Source organism: Podarcis tiliguerta, assembly GCF_965153285.1.
Source record: "Podarcis tiliguerta genome assembly, chromosome: 8".
NCBI lineage: Eukaryota > Metazoa > Chordata > Lepidosauria > Squamata > Lacertidae > Podarcis > Podarcis tiliguerta.
Window position 1 is genome coordinate 47,907,203 of NC_139541.1, and position 21,196 is coordinate 47,928,398.

Genomic DNA, 21,196 nt, shown 5'->3' on the forward strand with positions numbered 1-21,196 from the left:
TCAGTAGATACGTTTTGGTGCGGGGCATCTCAAAAGCTCATGCAGTACAGTGGCTTCTTCATTGGTTGCATCTACTTAAGGAAAGCACACACACACTAACTGCTTACTGCCTGGGTTCCTTGTTTATGAAAGCATAATGATTCATGCTGATTGGCATTGCCATTCCTAGGCATCAGAACTAGTTTGTGCTTGATTTAGATCCACAGGTTTTCCTTTAGCTCGAACTGTTTCTGGCACAGGATCCATCTTGAGCACTGCTCAACAAGTATATAGGAGTGGGAGAGTGGTTTGAATCACTACCCATGTCCCTTATTGAAGGGTTGTGTTTGTGCATCAAAGGTGGCTTTGTTCTTGAATCTGAGGGGTCTGTAGACACACTGAAATTAAGTTAGACATATCTATTAAGTTTAGTGGGTCTACTCTTGAGTAGGAATAGCATGAGCTTCAACCCATAGGTTTGTTCTGTGGTTTACATCTTATGGTTTGTTTGGGAGAGCTAAACCATAGTATAGTTCAGTGCAGCACAGCAGCAAAATGATAGGGGAGCAGTAAAGTGTCTGCAGTAAGCAAGAAACAAGCAAACAAACAAACAAACAAACAAACAAACACACAAACAAATAAAACAACCTGCTATGTCACCTCACAGTTGAAGCCTATAAGAAAACTCCAGTTCTTTGACAATTCCCTGTGTTTTTCATCATGGTCTCTATGGGACCCCATGAAATTCATCAGAGATGGCAGTTTAAGCCAGCTATACTGAAGTATATATCTCCTTTGTTTCCTAAATACTGCAAATGCAAATCACTTCTCATCTTGAGCATTCTATATGGACTTTGCAGTCTTGGGACCAACTTGTTCATCAAACTCCTGGCAGCCTAAATTACTTTTTAAAGTTTGAGAGAATGGGTATCATTTGAGGCACTCATTAGACGAAAGGGAAAACGCTCCCCCTCCCAGAAATGTTCCACTGGTATTTATTGCCTCCTGGTGCTCTTATGTTTTTAGATAACATCTCCTGAGCAAAGCAGACCCTAAGCATGCTGCTTTTATATTCTTCAGTGTTTGTAATGTTGCAACCATTGATCACCAAAGGATCTTGGGTCTCTGGCTTCCTGTGAGAACGAGATAATTGCTCTCTAGCAGGTTGTATATGACGTTGGTTATCAGGAGAAACCCCTGGGACTTCAATCGCAAGAGTGGAATGATATTGTGGGTAAATGAATAAACAGAAGGTTATCCAGCTTCCTGCAAAACAGTTGCCTTTGTTTGAAGGAAGTGAGGAAAATAAGGTGCCTTTCTTTTCCTCCTTTTTTCCCACACACTGTGTGCAAATACGGAAATTATAACACAAAAAAATATTATTTAGGAAATACCACTTAAGAGGTTCTCAAGCCAGGAAGAAATTATGTGATTGCAGAAAAACAAAAAACCACCCCCAAAATAAAAACTACCATAGCCTCTCAAAAGTAAAAATATGATACTGTGTTGTGTGTCTTTAAATATCAGTGGTATTTCAGCAGGGATTTTCTATCCGTGCCATAACAACATAGCACAGCCTGGAGCCCTTCGAATTTTTACACTACAGTTCCCAGTTGACTAGGCTATAATTTTTCATTCTGGTATGCTAGCTTTCTGTTTCATTAAGCAGTGACCTCTCCCACCTGTTGCACAGTCCATCTCGCACACTTCAAGATCCTATCACCTTATCCTGCTGTAGGATTTCTGCCTGGAGTTAGAATGGTGTCCAACACTATAGATTTTGGTTGGCGAGTTTCTCACAGGATAGGTATGTCTAGCTGGTACTGACTATGGTTGGTGGGGAAAGTATTTGCACTTTTTCCCAAGGCTAATGTGGAGAGTGTATTGGGGTGGAATTAACCTTGGTGGGGAATGGGACCCTGTGGGCACCAGGGAAGGCCTCTGAGGGCACATGGGCATCCATGGGCACTGTGATGGCAACTGTATGTATACATTGGAGGAATTTGGAAGGTATCTGTGCATTTCTTACCACTTTCCTGCGCCAAGCCTTGCTTGCACAGCAAGGTCCTACTTTTATGTTTAACTGTAACCTGCATTTTATTTTTAACAATTGTGACTCACACCTGCTTGCAAAGATGTCATGGAGACCCCTGCAGGGAGTGGAGGCTTGCACTGATGCAGAAGGGGCTGCAGCTTGCACCCGGGCTGCCTTGGCTTCCCTATATAAATCGCGAAGCTGCCTGTCACATGTGCAAATGCCGATCTCTGCCAAGTGGGTGGGATTCATCTTCAGAGGCCTAAGACTCGCTGACAACTTTAATGTTTGGCTATCTGGTGTGTGTTTGATCCTGCTGCTTTGTAACGGTGGAACAAAAACAGGAGGGAAGAGATCCAGTGCGACATGCACAGGACACCTTCCACCACTTACTTGCTAATCCCAAATAAACATCAAAGGATTCCCCCACTCCCTTTGAGATTCAAGATTTGGTTGTGAGTCTTGGGGCATTTTAAATATTGCTAAGATTCATACGCGTAATAAATCAGTGATTTCTTAGCACTGACACATAGTCCTTCCTGTTCTTTTCATACCCTGCTTTTAAATGAAGACAGGCTGTGTTTCTTCACCAGTGCTACCCCTACCTAAACTTAGCATGTACGTATGTCGGTGTTTGTTGCTTAGTTAGCACAGATGGGGGTATCTTTGTTCATCCCCTCCCCCAACAAGTATAAAATAGTAGAATACTTCATAAACCTTTTCTTATGTTTCTCTTTCACATTGATTTGGGCAAATGGTGTCTTGCAAAGAACTATATTTTTCATGACTAAACCCTTATTGGGAACAACAACTTCTTCTTCTTCTTCTTCTTCTTCTTCTTCTTCTTCTTCTTCTTCTTCTTCTTGATGTGCTAAGCTAAATCTCTTTTATCTCATTTGTTTTTCCTGCAGCCAACCGGGTACATGGAAAACTCAATTTCCTACAGCTCAATTGAAGATGTTCAGCTGCTCTCTTGGGAGAATGCCCCTAAGTATTGTTTACAGCTCACGATCCCTGGAGGCACAGTCTTGTTGCAGGTACAGTAACCGCAAAAAACAAAACAAAAACAACCCCTGCTCCTTGCTTTCCAGTGCTGAATTCAATTTCTCTGTTTGGTGAATACGAGGTGAATACGAATTCAATTTCTCTGGTGAATACGAGGTTGAACTGATGATCATTGCCTGTGATTGGCTTTTGTTATTTACTAACAGATTTGTGCCAGGATGAGAAAGCTTTTTGACCCTTTGGGGAAGATTTTGGTTGCCCTGAGATAATAGTACCAAGTAAACATCTATTTGTGGCTGGTGGAAAAAAGAGTTTGCCATTAAACAGAGATGATTTCGACCATTCAGTTTGAATTCCTAAATTGATGAAGAGGGTAGTGTGAAGGTGAACAGAGTTGGGACATGCACCCCATCCCTTACAAAGCACATATCCATATATTCATATACATCTCTACATCTGTTTCATACACAGGACACACACCCATTCGTCGTCGTCCCCCACACTCTAGTCGCTCTCTCTTGCACTCAAGCACACATACACCTATTCATTCACACAGACCTTTGCTTTTCCTGCCCAGCTGCAGACTCGAAGAAGACTCACACCACTGCATGTGCAGCAGTTACCCTTGCAGAAATCCTTCCATTGGACTCTCTGGGATTTTTTTCCCCAGGCCTCATTGCTGAGCATGGGCAGGGACAGGTGGGGAAGCTGTGGGCCATGTGGGGATGCCCTCCTGCCAGTAACTGGTCCACAGACCACAGGATGAAGCTTTCTCTACTTGGCAGAATTTCAGCCATCAAAATGAATATTGTTTTTATTCCAGTCAATCCTGATTGATTAGCTGCCTCTAGGAATGGAAAAAAAGATATCTCTAAATTTGTCTGGCAGGAGGGAAAGCTGTGAATTAAACATAAAATTTTGATATATACAAAAGAAAGAGGAAGTTTTGCCCTGCCCGACTGCAATTATGTTATGAGGCATCCTGTTTGTGTTGGTTAAGGGAATGGATTGTGTTGGAAAATGCACACATTTTAGATTTGGAAGGTCATGATTTAAAATTTGGCTGGCATGCATGTCTTTGGTATGGGAAAGCTAAAATTTATAAAAGTTTTATAAACCATGTCATTAGAAGAAATTTGTATCGAGTCTGGGAGAAATATAACACTTTGTTAGAAAGAAAAACACCGTTATGGTTATCCCTGATTGAAGCAATTACAGTTAAGAGAATCAACATGGATAGACAATGGGCCACATATAGAGACTTGTTGGACACAGGGAGTGAACCCAAATTGAAACCAATAGAAGATTTAAGGAGCCAAGTTTTAGATTGGTTACAATACCACCAGTTACACAATATGTTTAAATTGGATAAGAAATATGGGTTTTTGGACCAAAGCTCACAATTTGAAAGAGAGTTAATACAGAATAAGGATAAATCAGTGTCTAAAATGTATAAATTACTACTGGAATGGGAAGCAAATGATGAGCTGGTTAAAGCCTCAGTGACACACTGGGCAATGGATATAGGGCACAACATAGACCTAAATTTTAGGAGAAACTTTGGAAGAATGATTTGAAATTTACTGCATTCTATACTTTGAAAAAGAACTATATGAAAATGATTTATAGATGGTATCTAACACCAAGTAGATTGGTTAAGAGGTATAAAGCAGAATCAGATCTGTGTTGGAAATGTAATGAAAGGGAGGGAACTTCTTTCATATGTGGTGGGCATGCAAAAAGTTTAAAGAATATTGGGAAATTATTTACAATGAAATGAAAAAATGTTTAAAACAACTTTCCCAAAAAGGCTGGAGGCATTTTTGTTAGGGATAGTACAGTCGGAAGTTCCCAGATATCAGAGAAACTTCTCTACGTATGCAACAACGGCAGCTCGTGTTCTGTTAGCCCAGAAATGGAAAGTGAGAGTGGTCTTAAATTGATAGAATATACGGAACTAGCAGGTTTAGTGAATAATTAAGAGAACAAGAAGAATATACATTTAAAGAGGAATGAAAATCTTTGCTGATATTTTCCATATAAATGGAAGTGTACACATCTGAAAATGCTGGTAGCATTAAGATAAGGTTGCCAGATTTTTTTCAATGAATCCGGGGACACTTTCCAACTTCAATGGATTTTGTATGGGGACTGATTTGTAAAATTTCATTTTAACATCTCGAAATAAACATTTACATTATATGGTATTATGTAAATGTTTATTTCGAGATGTTAAAATGAAAACTTAATAATTTTTTTAAAAAAAGTAACTGGTGCACAGACCAGAGGTTCCACCCGCTCTGACTTAGCAGGTCAGGGAAAAGATTAGGATGGGACCTTCTCATTGACATGTTCAGTGTCAAGGGAATGCCAGGGAAATGTAACACTCCTACCCTCAAAATTGTTCTCATCCCACACAGACAGTCTAAATATCTCCACCCCTAAACATGTCAAATGCTATTACCAAATGTTATCTATTATTAGTTAATCCTGCATACCATTCATCAAATATTGTCAAGGATCATATACTTGGTGTTCTGAACTATCTTCTGGGGATGCCGAATAAGCCACTGGCTTGATCCTGCAGAGCTCTTAAGTTCTTAACATTTCATTCAATGCCATTCACATATCAATTCTAGTCACGAACTAAAATTCCAGATCTGCTCCAAGTTATTTCCAGAATAACTTGGAAATAACTTGGAAATAACTTTTAAAAAATGATTCTATAATGATTTCACACTTAAAAAAAAATCCTTATCCTTCTGCATTCTCATTTTTTCCCCTAGTTTGATTTTTTTTAAGGGGAGTTGTTGGGATAAGGAGGGGAGTGTTTATGGTGAAAAACGATAAAACAACCTTTAATTCAAAGCCTCTGGCCAAGTATAAAGGGAGTTTGGCAGGCCTGGTAGATTTTTATCTGCTGCGGACGGCCGTGTTTTGTTGCTGTTGTTCTGAAAGCAAATTAATAGCAGTCGTGAGAAATGGGCATCAGAAAAGGAATGATTTGCTCAGATGTTTTCCTCTTGGGGACCTGAGGTCATAATATTGTTTCATCAGCACCGATAATGGAACTGAATGGATTCTGGGCTGCCATGAATGTTTATGTTGGACTCCTCTAGCAGAGGCTGAACGGGGCTCCCATACAGAATAGCTGGCGTCGCAGCGCAGACACAATTGCTCCCGTATGTTTTCACTCAGAGCTGTTGCGTCTGGATCCGCGATGCGTGACCGTCTGCGGATGCAGCTAAAAGAATGGGTTTTCCCTTTGCAAGTGGGTTCTGCTGGATAGAATCCCGGTGCTCGACAAGCCAGGAGTAGAACACTAAAATAGAAGCCAATTACTTGGGGAATTCAGATGGGAAAGCTATATTTAAGCCATGACACATTGAAGAAGGTAATTAGGCAAAGGTATGTTAGACAGGGAACGCAACAGCTTCTCTTTCTCTGTGGCAAAATGGAAGGTAAGGGTGAGACTCTGGACGTCAAGTCAGAATTCTGTGTTCCTCTACACATCACAGTGTGTGTGCACTATGTATCTCAAGAACCGGGAGCCTCAGGCCCTCCAGGTCTTTCTTTCTGGCCTTTGAGGCACAATTTTCATGCCTTGCTCTTGGCACTGTTGCCTCTGGCTCTGCTCACCATTGTCATGTCAACTGCAGAAGGTTGCTGGGAAGGGAATGAGGCCCTTGGGGTGGAAGAGGTTCACCCCTGAGATAGAGAAAGAGAAGCTTTGGGTTGAAGCCAACTGATTTCTACTCAGAGTAGACCCATTAAAATCAATGGGCCTAAGTTAGTTGTGTCCATGTGGCCTGATTAACACATAGTGGTGTTAAAACACTTGGGAGGTCAAATTTTTAAGAAATCAATTTGAATTTAAAGATGTGGTAACACAATACAAACATGAGACTTTAGATTCAGGGACTAGACTATTGCAGTGCTGTTGTTTTTTTAAAAAGTGACAAAATCTTTTTTTGAGGAAGAAGCATAGCTCAATGGTAGAGCATCTTCTTAGCATGCAAACGTTCCCAGGTTCAGTCCTCAGCATCTCCAGGTAGGGCTGGGAAGATGACTCCTGCCTGAAACCCTGCTAAGTCACTGCTAGTCAGTGCAGGTATTAATGACCTAGATCAGGCATAGGCAACCTCGGCCCGCCAGATGTTTTGGAACTACAACTCCCATAATCTCTAGCTAACAGGACTAGTGGTCAGGGATGGTGGGAATTGTAGTCCCAAAACATCTGGTGGGCCGAGGTTGCCTATGCCTGACCTAGATGAACCAATAGTCTGGCATGAATTTGGTTTGCTATTGTAGCTTAGGCACAAGTGTAGGTATAAAATGATCTCAGGAACATTAACCTCAGAGGCTTGGTGTTGTTCCTTCTCCACATTGTGTTACTGGTTCTCTGTTGATCAGAGAGGGCCTCAGTTCTCTTTGATCACCTCCTCCCTTTGCCCTTCAGATGCAAGTTTCTAGTCATATCTACTTCTTGCCTCCTTACCTTGCTCACGGGGAAGACTTTGTCCCCAGTAGTCTATTACTCCTGAGAACTGGGCCCTCTAGCTCAAGGTAAGCGCTTAAGAAGAGTTTGGCTGCTGGATCACTAAAGGCCCATCTTGTCCCATATCCTGTTCTCAGAGTAGCCAATCAGATGTCTGTTGCATAAGCTCCCAAACAGGACCTGAGTGCAACAGAACTCAATCTTCCCTCTTCTTCAGCCATTCCTGTCATAACACCCTCCCCATATACAGTGGTACGTTGGGGTACGTACGCTTCAGGTTACAGACGCTTCAGGTTACAGACGCTTCAGGTTACAGACACTTCAGGTTACAGATTCCGCTAATCCAAAAATAGTACCTCGGGTTAAGAACTTTGCTTCAGGATGAGAACAGAAATCGTGCAGCAGCAGTGCTGCATCAGCGGGAGGCCCCATTAGCTAAAGTGGTGCTTCAGGTTAAGAACAGTTTCAGGTTAAGAATAGACCTCCAGAATGAATTAAGTTCTTAATCCGAGGTACCACTGTATAAGAGGCCTTGGCAAGGTGGGGGAGCTGCTCCATGGACCCCACAAATGCCACATGACATTCCATTACATAGTGAGTTTACATGGTATTAGGGATGGGTTCTGACTCCCGGGAAGGGTGGTATCTCAATGGTAGAGCATCTGCATGCAGATGGTCTTAAATTCAATCTCCAGCATTTCTAGCTAGGTCTGGGAGTGATCCCTTTCTGAAAGCCAGGAAAACCACTGCCGTTTAGAGAACACTGAGCTGGAAAGACTAGCTATTATGGCAACTTCCTAGGTTCCTATGGCTATGTAAAATACACCTCTCACTATCAAATGTACCTTACACAGACAGGGAGGTAGAAACTTGCGGTGAGGAAGTGCCTGTGACATGGAAAATAGTCACACATGTATGGCTATTCTGAGATGAGTGTGCATCCTATTTGCAGTATAGGCCTAATACATCCGACTTACCATGCAGGGTTGTTGTAGATAACATATATGGTTCATTTTGAACACTTGAAAAAGCTGCATAAATGTTAAGGATTTGTTGTTGTTGTTCAACTTACCTTTTTGCTTCAGGGCTGTTTAGGAAGAAAACTGGGCTTAAAGAAACCAAACCTGCAGTTTTTTCCCCTTTGGGTGTTTGCTTAAACTGGGTTCTAAATTTGGCTGAGTTATACCCTATGGTGTTGCTATTTTTTTAAAGTCTATTCCTGGTAATCAAGTATACCCAGAAGGAAAAACAAACGGAACAGAAATTCCTGATAAGCATAACAATTGCTGCAGATAATACGCAGCTCATCGGTTTTTGAACAGCATGGCAATTTATTTATTTATTATTTTGTCAAAAGAATCTTCCAGGGTAAATTCAGGGAAAAGGTTTATCTAGATTAGAATACAATTACGTGCATGTACCTTCATCTCTGTGTCCCCTTATTTTAGCTCCTGTTTTCTATTTTAGGTTCTAGTCCTGATATCCACCTTTCAGAATTTCCTTCCTTTGCATAGTAAATATCCTTTACAGTACTATATTACAAGGGTTGTGCAAAACCTGTTTGTGCACCATGGCTTGCCCAAGCAAACAGGTCAGAGGAGATGCATAGTTTGCTAAATATAGGGGTCTATTTCTTTCTCTTGAAAGCTTGGTTTTTTCCTTTTTGTAGTTTTTCAGGTTTCATAGGCAAAACAGAATAATAATTGCATACAGTTCATGATCAAACATTGCTTTTGGCATTTTTTAAATTGACGACTTTTGTTTTTTTCTCTTAATGTGTTGCTTTGCTACCAACAAACTTAAGGCAGGTCACAAATACAAACCAACAGAATTGGCAAATGTAGGAACTGGCATTTGAAATACTATATTGGTGGGGAAACTGGAGAGGTGGAAACCTAAGATATTGATGATGATGATGATGATGATGATGATGATAGAAGAAGAAAATGAATAAATTCATTGCTGCACATCCCATTGGCATTTTTAGGCTGCACAGATTAAACTTGTCCATAATTTAATACAGGAGTAGGAGGGAGGTAGATCTGAATATAACTCAGATTCTTGGATGATTTCAAGTAGAGCAGCATGGATTTCAGACAATGGCAATAAATTACACTGCTGAAATGAGCTGTGGAGATCAGTCCCCATTGGGACTGATAGGGCAGAAGACAGGGAGACCAACAATAGGCAAACCAGAGCTAATGACAGGCAGAGTCAGCTAATTCTGGTTTTGTCCCCTTCTTGCTCTCTGCTGAATTCTACAAAGGCAACACAGAAAGAAGAGGAAACTGACAGTCAGTACCACCCATTGGATTGGTTGTAAGTAGAAGGCAGGCAGGCATGTGAGAGCAGAGTGAGCTTGGAAGGGCAGTGCCTTATTTTCCCTGGTGGACAAATCTCCAGTGTAAATGAGGAAAGCTTGGGCTAACCTGCAGTGGAATTTTGTGTGTGGAAGGACTGGGAGCTCCATTCTGTTCCGGTACTCAAGACAAGTCCCTGTGCTCAGAATTATTTAAGCCTAAATGTAGATCCCACAAGCCTGATGTCTGCCCACTTCTAATGTAGGGTGTGGTGGGACAAACAGCCACATTAGTGTTGCTACAGCAAACGTGGCAAATGGGCCACACACCAAAAGAAAGGCAGCTTGTATGCAAAAATGATTCCTAACAGATTTCTCTCCCTCTCCCATCTCTCTTTTAGTTGTTGTTGAAGACTGCGACTGTTAAGATAGTTTACGCAAAGGGCGCTGTAGCAAAGATGACTGTGTTCTTTGTAACAATTTATTCCCTGCACAAACCATTCCTCTCAGTCCTCTTGAGTAATACAGATGTCAACAGAGGTTGACGCTGCAGCACGGTGGGAGTGCGGAGTCTAGCAATGCGGCTCATCTGTCAGAGGGCCTGTAGCATGCCGGGCTCTCTTGGTCTGCTTCCCACCAAGTCTGCACAAGCCAGCCCACTTCTCCACAGACTTCTCTGATGTTGCTTGCTACAATGCTCAGGCCCAGGGATGCATCAGGTTAGCTACAGTACGGCCGCATCATCTTATGCAGGGGTTCAGTTCCAAGGGCTCTGTGCATACAGGAAAATGAGTACACACACAAACTGTCCCTGTGTGAGCATCCCTAGCTTTCCAGAGCCTGCGCTCTGTGTGGGCTTTGCCCACCCCCACGTAAGGCAGAGAGCTCTTTCCATACTTGGGAAAACCTGGCACAAAAAGAGCTTTTAAGCTTTCCGTTTTGCTTGCATTTAACTTGCAGGATTTCAACCACAAGGCCTTCAACTGCGTATGGTTGAGATCGCGCAAATTAAATGTTTGTAAGATGTGATCATACTTTACCAGTTTCCTTCTCCCTGCATCACATTTCAAGCCAGGATACTACCACCATGGGCCATGTTCTTCCTGATTCTGGAGTCAGCTGTTCCTGGAGAGCTAACATTTCCTGCTGTATCACTCCTAGATCTGTTATGTACTTTCAGTCTGCCTAGCTCAATCCTGGGGGTGCTAAGACTGCTGCCCTGTGCTCCCAGGCAGTCTTTTCACCTGGCTCCTCTCTCACACACCAACGCCCCTGTTCAGTTCCTCTTTGCCGTGGGCATCACCCTTAGGGACTGTGGCATTGACTAGGCCAATATTGGCTACACCCAAATTTACAGGGGGAAAGCACAGAGTCTTGTGTTGTTTGAGGGTAGCATCATGTGGACTGTGCAAATTAAATGGGGATGCAGACAGCTGTAAACACATAGCATATTCTGGTTTGGACAAGTCCTTACTGTTTTTAAGCAGTAAGATGGGGTTTATAGCTGCTGATTTCTTGGCTGCTGTTCTCACTTTGCTTTTATCATTTGGTGTATTTTAGATGCAATAAGTTTAATTCTACTTACGTGCGTCTTAATAGAGCCAGTGGTTCACTAAACTCAGCAATGCTAAGATGATAAGCTGTGCTTATTTAGCATACATTTAAGTTTGAAATTAAATTGCCATAGATGCACTTTTTTCATTTCATTTCCATTTAACTCCCAACATTTACAGTGCTCCTAAGTTCTGTTAGACCCATTGAAGTTGATAAACCTATCTTAGTTGTGTTCATTAGCTTCAGTGGGTCTCCTTACTGAGTAGGACTAGCGGGCTATCATTGACTATAACCCAACGTGCTGCCACAGCTGTTGTACTTGGAATTGTAGCTGAGAAACAATTATGCTCCACTGGATTGGAAGCATTATGGGTTGAAGTAGAAGGGCATTAGCTGCATTTCATGGTAGCCAGCTCTTTAGAAAGGATAAGTGTGGCCGTGTTTTACAACTATAGCAAAGGCTGGTGCTGCAGTTCCGCCTTTACTTAACTGCTGGCTTTGAAAGTGATCACATGCAAAGCAGGAATTGTCTCCTCTCAGAGCTTTAAGAGAACAGTCCTTCCTGCACGCAAAGGACATGTTCTGAAGCTAGCAGAAATCCAGGAGTGGGATGTGCAAGGATAATTGTTTCAACCAAATGAAAGAATGGGGTGGCTTCCAGCTTTTAAAAACTCTGCGAGTGATTGGCTTGTGCTTTGGTTTAATGGTGTGTAGCATTAGTAGAATCTAAAGCTTGCATTTATATTGGTTTTCTCTCTCTTTCTTTATATTGTAGGCTGCAAACAGTTACCTGAGGGATCAGTGGTTTCATTCATTGCAATGGAAGGTAAGCTCTTTGTATTCTGTAAATCGAATAAGGGACTAATGCAAAAACAAAGTTGGGCAGCAGATCACTTCTGCTAGTCAAAATTAAGATGATTCACCAGGATTGTAATTTTTTCTTTAGTGTATATTCAAGTAATGGCTAGAATTCTGTGGCGTTTTTAAAACTCTGATCATTCCATCTATCTGTAGATTTATGAAATGTAAAAATTTTATGGAACTACATGCAGTTTTGTATATATGCAGGGCAGGGCATTGGATGTTGGGTAAATTAAAATGGCAGCCAGTCAATCAGCCAATGTGGTTGAGAACTGAACTCTGTTCCCATTCAAAAGCAGTAACTCCTGCCCCACTGCTAAAACAGCTACCCCACTCAGGTGGGAGGATGGTGAGTGGTGGTGCAGCCAGGTCACGTCAGTGAAGGGTCCTTCTAGGGCCCTTGGACAGTGCCTGACCTTGCCAGCTGTTGGCACCAAGCCTGTAGTAAATACGCAGATGTCACAAGACCCCATATGTTTCCATTGTGAACCTGACCCCCATCAGTGGCTCCTCCCTTGAAACTTCTTGTCACTCAGGAGGAAGACAGCATTATTTTAGTGATGCACAGCCAAACAAAAAAAAAAAGGGGGGGGGAGAGAAAGGCTTGACATTTTTCACAGATGAGGCACTTGTTTTTGGAGACTAATCCTCCTACATTGTAGACATTAGCCATGTAATAGGAACTGGGTCTTCCATAGAAGCTTCCTAAATTGCCTCAGCTTGCCCCACTTATATTTAATAATAGGAGAAAACATTACAAGTTTCTGCCCTCCCCCCATGCCCCCTTAAATCAAGACCAATGTATTTTATATCCGGGCATTTTATTGCCAGCAAAGAGTTGTTAAGGTTGAGCTGTTTATCTTGGCGAAGGGCTGGCATGTTTCAGAGAGCAGGGGGCAGCGTCATAGCCAGGACATTAATCTGAGAGTTTCCAGAGAATGTGTCTTAAGGCATCAGCCCACAGACAACGTCCAGGGGAACGAAAGTGGTCCTTTCCTTAAGTCTTCCAGACAGCCTCCATCCTCCGCTAAACACTGAGCTGCTTGAAGCTGGAAGAGAAAATGGTGACGGGTCCATTAATTTCAGTGGCTATATTCTGTGTAAAACATGGTTGACTATCACCCCATACATTGAAAGCATTTCCGCACCCCACCCCACTCCTGGGAATCCTGGGAACTTTAGTTTACCCCTTAAAGAGCTACGATCCCCAGTCCCCTTACCAAACTACAGTCTGCTCACTCCTGGCTTAGACTGCATCAGGACCTCAGCCCCTTTCAGAAGACTGGTTGCGATCCTAACCCCATTTACCTGGGAGTAAGACCATCCTGTTCTCTTAGTGGCCAACTCAATGTCTCCAGGAGGTCCTCAAGCAGAATCTGAAAGCAACAGCAGCTCTCCCCACTTGCAGATGCCAGCAACTGGTATAGGTTAACCAGTAACTCATTTATTCAATAGCAGAAGAGGTTCCGCACTCTGCCAGCACAGCTCTTCCCTTGCTGGTTAAAGAAAGTACCAAACTACATGATAATAGTCGCATATAGTTTGGCCTCAGAATGCAGCAGTAAAAATATCCACAGCGGCAATAAAACAGCACCATGAAAAATACCAGGAACAGCATATTTTCTAAAAACCTTGTCTTCCAGATGGTTTGAACTACAACTCCCATCAGTCCAACCAGCAAGTTGGCATTGGCTGCAAATTCTAACTCAAATAAACAGTCTTAAGACCCTGTTTAAAAACTGGGCAAAGGAGGGGCCAAACAAACTTCTCTAGGGACACTCTTTCACATTGGTAATAAATGTCTGCACCTGCACCTGCACTTTAAAACTCCCTCCATACTGACACCAGGCAACACATTTGCCATGTACTCTTTTCACCACCTGTTTAGGCAAGCCTATCCAGACATGTAGAAGTTTCATGTGTTATATTTAGTTTTTGTTGTTTAGTCGTTTAGTCATGTCCGACTCTTCGTGACCCCATGGACCAGAGCATGCTGTTTATTTTAATCATATTTTGAATATTGTTAAATACCTGTTTTTATTGATAATGTTAATGCTTTATTTCATATTTTTGTAAACCACTTAGAGGTTACAATGAGGTGGCATATAAAATTTGTTAAAGAAGCAAACAAATGTATTCAGGTACTGCAGGTGAAAGGGCCCTTTCTTTTATTCTAACCAGCTGTTCTTTGGCTGGTAGGGAGAAACAGGAAGGTCCTCAGAAGCCATGAGAATATTCTGAGCTCATCCTTGTAGGTGGAGGTGATTATTGAGGTGATTATTTCTAGGCCACTTAGAGCAGTGGTGCCATCAGATTAGGACTTTGGGGGCACAGGCCCCATTCAGCAGAATAAACAGGAGGCCCTTAAACACAGCACAGCTGACTTACTCCAATTTGTGGCAAGTGAAGAAGTAATGTTATAATCTAAAGAGCCTTTAAGGACATTAAGTCTAGAATCTAAAATTAACCAGCAGCTTTGCTGATTAGGACTTCAGAAATTGAAGCAGGAAATAAATAGGTAGCCAATGGAGCTGATAAAGGCAAAATTGGCTTTATTATTTCTTCTACTTCTTCTAATTTCTTTTTTTATTAAATTTCTATACTGCCCTTCATCTGAGGCTCACAGGACGGTTTACAATATAAAAACACAAAAATTCATAACATAGTAACAAACAAGAACAATGCCTCCCCATTAAGTCTTTTGACAGCTTTCTGAACCAATTTGAAAATTTTGGACTGTCTTCAAGGGCAGCCCTATGCAATGCACATGGCAGTAATCCAGCCTAGAAGTGACTAGAACATGGGTAACCAGAGGCTGGGTCTGATTTCCGCAGGTAATTGTCCAGCACCAATGAAAGCCTTGTAGCTTATTCTTACCTGAGGCATGTGACTTTGCAAGTAATTGCACCTGGCCAGTAAAGTGTTGACCGTGAATGTGTGAAAAAGATCACACTACTGTTCCATGATAAAAAAAGTCATAGACCACCTCTAATTGCTGGGCTTTGAGGTGTTTGCAACCAACAGATTCTCTCCTGCACAAAATGGCTTAAGATTGGATCACTTTGCTGTTGAGGCCAGAAGCAGTGACAGGCTTTTAAGGAAACAGGCTTCTGCAAAGAGGAAGTTCTGCCCTTCCTGCTGATCTTGGCTCTACATCTCATTATGTTTCCAGTACTTAGAGCACCGGGCATTATGGGCAGTATCACTGGGAGATAAGCAGTGTTTATATTTTTACATTTATTTTTGCTGGGAGGATAGAGAAGCATAGCAAATCAGACCCCCTGAGTCCAGTTATGAACGTGCATCTGAAGTTCTTTGGGAGGACACTGGACCACATTGAAGCGATTCGGTCATCACGGTTTTCTCATTGCCGTACTATGAGCTTCCATAATATTTACTTAAAGCTTCACTTTGCCTTCTGCTAAATATTGGAGACCATGATGGGTATGTGCTAGGAAAGAAGCAAAGCAATTTTTAAAGGTTCTCCGTTACTCAGCTTGGCATGTCGGGGCAAGATTAGTTATACACAATGGCGCTGTCAGGGTAGGACTTTGGGGCCGATGTCCAGGCTCCCCCTCGACAGAATGGGCAGTGGTGGCCCCAGGCCCAGCTGGTCTGGCTTGCCAGATTTTGAAAGGAAGTAATAACAAGGGTTGATAATTTTTTTCAGGGCTGCAGGAACAGTGAATGTAAATGTTACCTTTGTACATGAGGCTAGTTTCTATACACAGTCACACACACACCTCTCTGCAAGATGCACTAGCAGAGTTTAAGGGTACATTCCAGCCAGGCGAAAACACACAAAAAGGATGTACAGGGCCAGTAGGAGGTGTGGCCTGCAAAGAGTCTTGAGGGCCATGTAGAGAGACTTGGAGGGCCACATTCAGTTCCCAGGCCTGAGGTTCCCAACCCTGTAATGCACATTGCCATCTAAAAAGGTGAGACCCCTTAAGTCCAGAGCCTAAACGTCTCTGTAACAATACTGCTGCTTGTATAGTGTTATATGCGCTTTCAGTTTCATTATTCTCAAAAACCCATTTCTGGTTAGGCACCCTCTTCCCTTTGTATACCTTGTGCAAACCCCATCCTGGCTCAAGTGACAGGGCGGGGCCAGCCGTGAGGTGGTCTGATAGACTTGCAGGGAGGACGATGCTCAGCAGGGTAAACAAGAAATTCAGTATGTTTGTTTCTCTACCTTGCAAGCCGGCAAGGGTAAGTGGATGGAGGCTGCGGTGAAGCCTCGTGTGATGCACCTTACGGTATTGTTGCCATGGTGCTGGTTTAAAAATAGGGCTGTTGAGTGAACAAAGTTTTGTTTTCGAAAACAAAAACAAAACAGCATTTAAAGCCATTTGCGGCCTTTAAATCTGTGCAGAAAAACATTTTCAAAATCCTTGGGATCAGAAGATGTGGCCTGATGCGACTGTTTTGTCATGGAAATAACGTTCTAATGCTTCTGCACTCCGCTGCTGAATGTTGGGCGGCTTTGGTTAATGTCAGGGTCAAGGAGCTTTTTGAGTGGCAGGAAAACACGTGGCAGAGCCCCGTGAGACATCACTTCTTAAATTTTTATCTGCTGAGAAAACAACGCTCCTTTATTTCCTGAATCACAGACTGTCTTCCTAACAGAGGGCACACCATACATTGAAAGCACATTTATACCACTTTGACAGCCAATGCTTCCCCCAAAGTATCCTGGGAACTCCTCACAGAGCTACAATTCCCAGTACCTTTAAGCTACAGTTCCCAAGATTCTTTAGAGAAGTGGAAGCCGTGACTGTTAAAAGGATGTAAGTCGCCTTCATATGTATGGTGCAGATACGACCAGAAACTAGTTTGCATGACTGCAGGGCTGCTCGGTCCAAGACCAGTTTAAAGATAAAATATCCTAAGAAAGGAGGGTAGGGAACTTGACAAATGTGTTGTGGCATAAGCATTATGGTGTGACTAACTTAAATCCATTGATTTCAGTTGATCTACATTGAGTTGGACTTAGTCCAGCCTTTGTCAATCTGGTGCCCTGTAGATGTTTCGGGCCTGCTACTCCCATCATCCCCAACAAGCACGTCTCATGCTGGCTGGGGCTGATGGGAAATGTAGCCCCAAATATCTGGAGGGCACCAGAGTGGTAAAGGCTGACTCCATGTTGTGATACCACCGTCAGTCTTTAAGGTGCCTTCCTTGTTTTGCTGCAAGAGAGTAACACGGCTACGCCGCAAATCATTTATTTAGAAATTAGTTTAGAATTTTTTTTCAACAGGAGCTCTTTACCAAGTGGTTTTCAAATAAAGCAATGTAGATAGAACACAGCTAAAAGTCACAAAACGATTATACATTAATCAAACAATCAAATTAATCAAATACAAAACAAATATACATTAAACCATCATCATTAAACACAGATAAAATCAGTGAGTATGTATAAAATGGAGGGCATGTAATTGAAAAAGGGTCTCTGGGAGATTGCTAACAGGGGCAGATTGTATTTGATCTTGCTGCCTAAGGGTATTCTATATAATCTCTCTGTATATATATGCATGTAGCCAATCCTGAAACATGGATGCCTCTAGAGCAGGAATCCAGAGATTTTAGCTGGCCGCTATCAGCACCACAAAGGAAGGGGAAAAACGCAAACACAATAAGAGCCCCCGAGCAAATGATCCTCTTCCTCTCAGCAACTGAGCAAGCTGCTCTTTAAAATCTACAACTGCTTTGAGAAAAAGAAGAGGAGGAGAATGCTTGGCTTATTTCAACGGCTGGTGTACAGGAATCCGTTTTGGTGCTCTGTTGATGCTCTTTGGCATCAAGATGCGCGGATATAAATCATTTTGGATGGAAACAGCCCTCTTGAAATGTGACACTTCCCTGCAAAATAAGGGTGTCGAGGGAAGTTCTGCTTTCAGCAGCTCCTATTCCCCTCCCCGCCAGCTCTCAAGTTTTTTTAAAGCTGCTGTAGTGCATCAGATCTGCAAATTTCAGCACCCGAGACATCCCTGAGGGTCCTGCAGTAGAAGCAGCTCTCTGAAGCAAACACGTTTCTGGAGCAATCTTGCTGACGACACTGATGATGCAGGTGCACAGGGAAGAGAAGTCCATTTCACAGCCATTTATGGTGAAGCTGGGTTAAAGGCACAGCAAAATAGCACGTTTTTCCAAGGAAGGGAGAATAAAATAGGTAGGTAAACAGATATATATTTTTAAAACGTTTCCCAGTGCTTGAAAGACCTTCTGGGAAGGAAGGAAAAGGGCGGGGGCAGGAACAGAGAATGAGGGGTGGGAGGCTAGGAAAACAATTGCAAAAAGTGGAGAATAAAATGGGGGGGAAAATCAGGACCGACAAGCATCCCTTTTAATCTGATTTGGAAATGTAATTGCCTTGAATGATGCTCAGTGGTGAAATGGTCTTTGCTAAATTAGAAATTGATCTGAAAAGGAGTCCCCTTAGGAGATGAATGTTCATTGTTGGCTAATCAGGTGCTGAGTTTTTGAGATTAGCTAGAACTAATAGAAGGAGCTCCTTTGCTGAGACATCTCTGCTTTTATTCAGAGCCAGCCTCTTAGTTATAGAGAATGTTTTGTGTGTGCTTGTGTGTGTGTGTGTAGATAGATAGATAGATAGATAGATAGATGCATTTATTTTTCAGCCTTGAGGCTGAGACAGGAGGCCGGTTACCTGGGCAACAGGCAGATCGGGCCTGATTTCTCTGCAACGGGATGCTTTGTGGCTATGCAATCTCCATGAGCTCTCCTTTCCTATGAATAACAGGTCAAAGTACAAAAAGATAAGGCCCTGCTTTCCAGAGCTGGTACCTGCTTTTAACAGAGTTAACAAGCACTTAGGCCCAGGAGGTAGCTAACAAACATCAATGACTCAAAGAAGGAGAACCACCATCTATAAATTAGTTTCAGATGTAGTCAAAGTATTGTTATTATTATTAGATTTATTACTTGCCCTTCCTCAGCAGGTTACAGCCATTTAAAATTCAGGATTAAAACCAGTTAAAACAGATTACAGTCACAGGAATAGGATAGGCCTTGAAAACACACATCTCAGGTGTCAAAAGCTAGGGTAAAGATGTGCATCTTCAGCATTTGCTGAAAGTTCTTTAGTGAAGAAGACAGATATACTCTGTTGGGAAAGAATTCCACAAATTAGGGACTGCCGTAAAGAATGCCCTCTCCCAGGCCACTGCACCCCAAACTTCTGAGGGCAGTAGATCTACCAAGAGGGTCCTGTCTACTGATGATTAACCTGAAAGGGTCTGTGGAGAAAGTGAAAATCTCACGGCTATTTGGGGACCTAAGCTGCTAGCTGTTTAGGACTTTAAACACTAAAATAAGTACAGTGGTGCCCCGCAAGACAAATGCCTCGCAAGACGGAAAACCCGCTAGACGAAAGGGTTTTCCGTTTTGGAGGTGCTTCGCAGGACGAATTTGCTATGGGCTTGCTTCGCAAGACGAAAATGCCTTGCGATTCCTGGGGGTTTTTTTTTGCTCCCCACCCCCTTTTTCTAAGGCACTAAGCTGCTAATAGCCTTTTAGCAGCTAATCCGCTAATCCCTTAAACCTTTAATAGCCGCTAATAGCGCTAATCCGCTAATGGGCTTGCTTCGCAAGACGAAAAAACCGCTAGACGAAGAGACTCACGGAACGGATTCTTTTCGTCTTGCGAAGCACCACTGTACCTTGAAGTGGGCCTGGAAACAAACTATGCAGCTGTTTTGGAACAGGAGTTATATGAGCTTCATTGCAATTTTTATCCCACCTTTCCTCCACCCCCAGCCAATAACCTGACCACTACATTTTGGACTTTTTTACTTTTCTGAGTTGTTTTCAAGGGCAACCCCACATAGAGGGCATTGCGCTAATCCAGTCTGGAAGTTCCCAGAGCACGGAGTACTGTGGCCAAGTCATCTCTGTTCCAAAGGAACTTTAGCTGGCATACCAGCTATAGGTGGAAATGTGTATGTGACACATACATAATGTAAAATTGTAATATCAGGACTGATTTCCCTGTGGCCCTCCAGAGTCTGTTTCCAGAGTGCTGCTCCCATGACCATTGACCATTCTGGTTGTGACTGATGATGAGTCATACTACACAATATGTGGAGTATCACACCTTTGCATGGTCTCCAACACTGTTTAAGATCCCACATTAACAGGTGTGGATGAGTAGATTGTTCAGAGGTTCAGGAATCACAACATATGGCAGTAAAGCAGGGGTCGCCCTTCAGATGTTGTTGAACTATAACTCCCCAGTTTAGGGTAAGGGTCATAGCTCAGTGGTAGAGCATCTGCTTTCCATGCAGAAGGTCCCAGCTGTGGTTTTTGCTGGAGACATTCAGCAGTAGCAGGAAAAATTTCCATTTCCCGAGTAGTAGTAGTAGTAGTAGTAGTAGTAGTAGTAATAATAATAAACTGACAAGTAAACCTTCCTGCTCTAATGAGAAAAATATGGAAGCGTTCTTGATATGAGTCAGACAAGAGCTTACATTTTGCTAACCAAAATCATAAAAGCCAGGATCTGAAGAAAATTTGCCAGAAGGAAATGAAAAAAGGAACGGAAGGTTTAAAGGAATATAGCTAGGTTGGATTTTGTTCCACAGTGGTTGTGTCCACACTTAAAATTAAACCATGGTTTAGCATTATGAGGGTTCAGAAGGTTTCGCTTCTGTTTTATGCAGCTTGCAGCTTGTGTTGTCCGAATTTCGACAAATGTAGCGAGTCTAAAGCTTATTTGTTTCCATGAGTCATATTTAAGATTAACCATAGTTAATCTCACCCTGGCCATGTTGAAGGGAAAGGGGGAACAGAATGCACTAAACCATGGTTTAGTGAACATAGCCATTGTCTGTCTTCTGTGACAGATCTGGCTATGCCAGGAAATGCATTTGCTAGTGCAAAGCAAAGCTGGAACCAGAAATTGTATTCTTTACAAGTCATTCAGTCTTCAAACACATGGAAA

The 21,196-nt window shown here is 42.5% G+C and overlaps 1 protein-coding gene across 3 annotated transcripts in view; it reads left to right on the plus strand.

The window, feature by feature from the left end:
• CMIP (c-Maf inducing protein) overlaps nucleotides 1-21,196 on the plus strand; it is a 146,694-nt gene that overhangs the window by 83,732 nt on the left and 41,766 nt on the right. For all 3 annotated transcript variants that reach the window (XM_083452618.1, XM_083452617.1, XM_083452619.1), the window contains exons 2-3: nucleotides 2,926-3,051; nucleotides 12,146-12,196. In XM_083452618.1, the coding sequence (XP_083308744.1) occupies nucleotides 2,926-3,051; nucleotides 12,146-12,196 (177 nt within the window). The remainder of the gene's footprint in view (nucleotides 1-2,925; nucleotides 3,052-12,145; nucleotides 12,197-21,196) is intronic.